Here is a 911-nt window from a genome sequence, read left to right on the forward strand (position 1 = left end):
GGGGGGGTGGGGGGTGGGGAAAGGCAGTTATTAAGATGAACTACTGATCCTGGAGGTCACAATGCTGTTATTTCTCTGGGGACCATTAAACCCTTTCCTGCAAGACCATATGCATTCAGACTCCCAGGAGCGGGATTTCTACCCGAGGGCAGATACTCGGATCAAAGCCCAAGTACGGGATCGCGGAGGAGCGGAGGGGGACCCGGGCACGGCGGCGCGACACGCAGAGCGGGACAGCCGCGCACTTACTGGTGTTGTCGAAGGGGATCTGCCTGCAGCGGGCGGCGGGCCAGGCGCAGTAATACACCGCTCCTCCTTCCACGATGTCTGGCTGCGTGGTGTTGGCTTTGGGAGCTCCCACCAGGACACTGACCCTGCGAAACACACCGCGAGGTCACCGGGGCGATCGGGACAGGCGGGCGATGGGCGCTGGCACCCCCGGGCGCGACGCCGCCGTTCGCCCACCGCCTTCCCGAAGCGTTCCCCGGGCGCGGGGCGGCCCGGCTCCGCCACCCCCGGCGGCGGCACTCACGTGCTGGGGTCGGGGATGTAGAAGTCCACCGAGTACCCGAAGTAGCTGCCCGGGGGCCCGCTGTACACCGTCAGCTTCTCCTCGTCCAGGTTGAAAGCCACCAGCGCCGGCGCCCAGAGCACCGCTGACAGGAGGAGCAGCGGGTGCTGCCAGCGGCGGGGCCGCCCGCGGCTGAGGGGCAGCATCCTCGCCGCCTCCGCGGCCGGCTCCCGCTGGCACAGCGGAGCGCAGTTGTGCGGCGGCCGTGCGGAGCGGAGCGGAGCGGAGCAGAGAGGTGCGGCGGCCGTGCGGTGCGGAGCGGAGCGGGGCTGTGCGGGGCGGAGAGGTGCGGTCCGGCTGCCGCCGTGCGCGGGCGGGGGGCGGTGCGGAGGCTCGGCCC

The 911-nt window shown here is 70.5% G+C and overlaps 1 protein-coding gene across 1 annotated transcript in view; it reads right to left on the reverse strand.

Annotated features, from left to right (window-relative positions):
* ITGA8 (integrin subunit alpha 8) overlaps positions 1-812 on the reverse strand; it is a 109096-nt gene extending 108284 nt beyond the window's left edge. Inside the window, exons 1-2 of the mRNA XM_041408882.1 lie at positions 533-812; positions 250-374 (exon numbers count right to left, since the gene is read on the reverse strand). Of these exons, the coding sequence (XP_041264816.1) occupies positions 250-374; positions 533-717 (310 nt within the window). The 5' untranslated portion in view covers positions 718-812. The remainder of the gene's footprint in view (positions 1-249; positions 375-532) is intronic.
* Positions 813-911: the final 99 nt, after the last annotated feature.

The sequence above is a fragment of the Onychostruthus taczanowskii genome, unplaced genomic scaffold (assembly GCF_017590055.1).
Source record: "Onychostruthus taczanowskii isolate IOZ18803 unplaced genomic scaffold, ASM1759005v1 scaffold3, whole genome shotgun sequence".
Lineage (NCBI taxonomy): Eukaryota > Metazoa > Chordata > Aves > Passeriformes > Passeridae > Onychostruthus > Onychostruthus taczanowskii.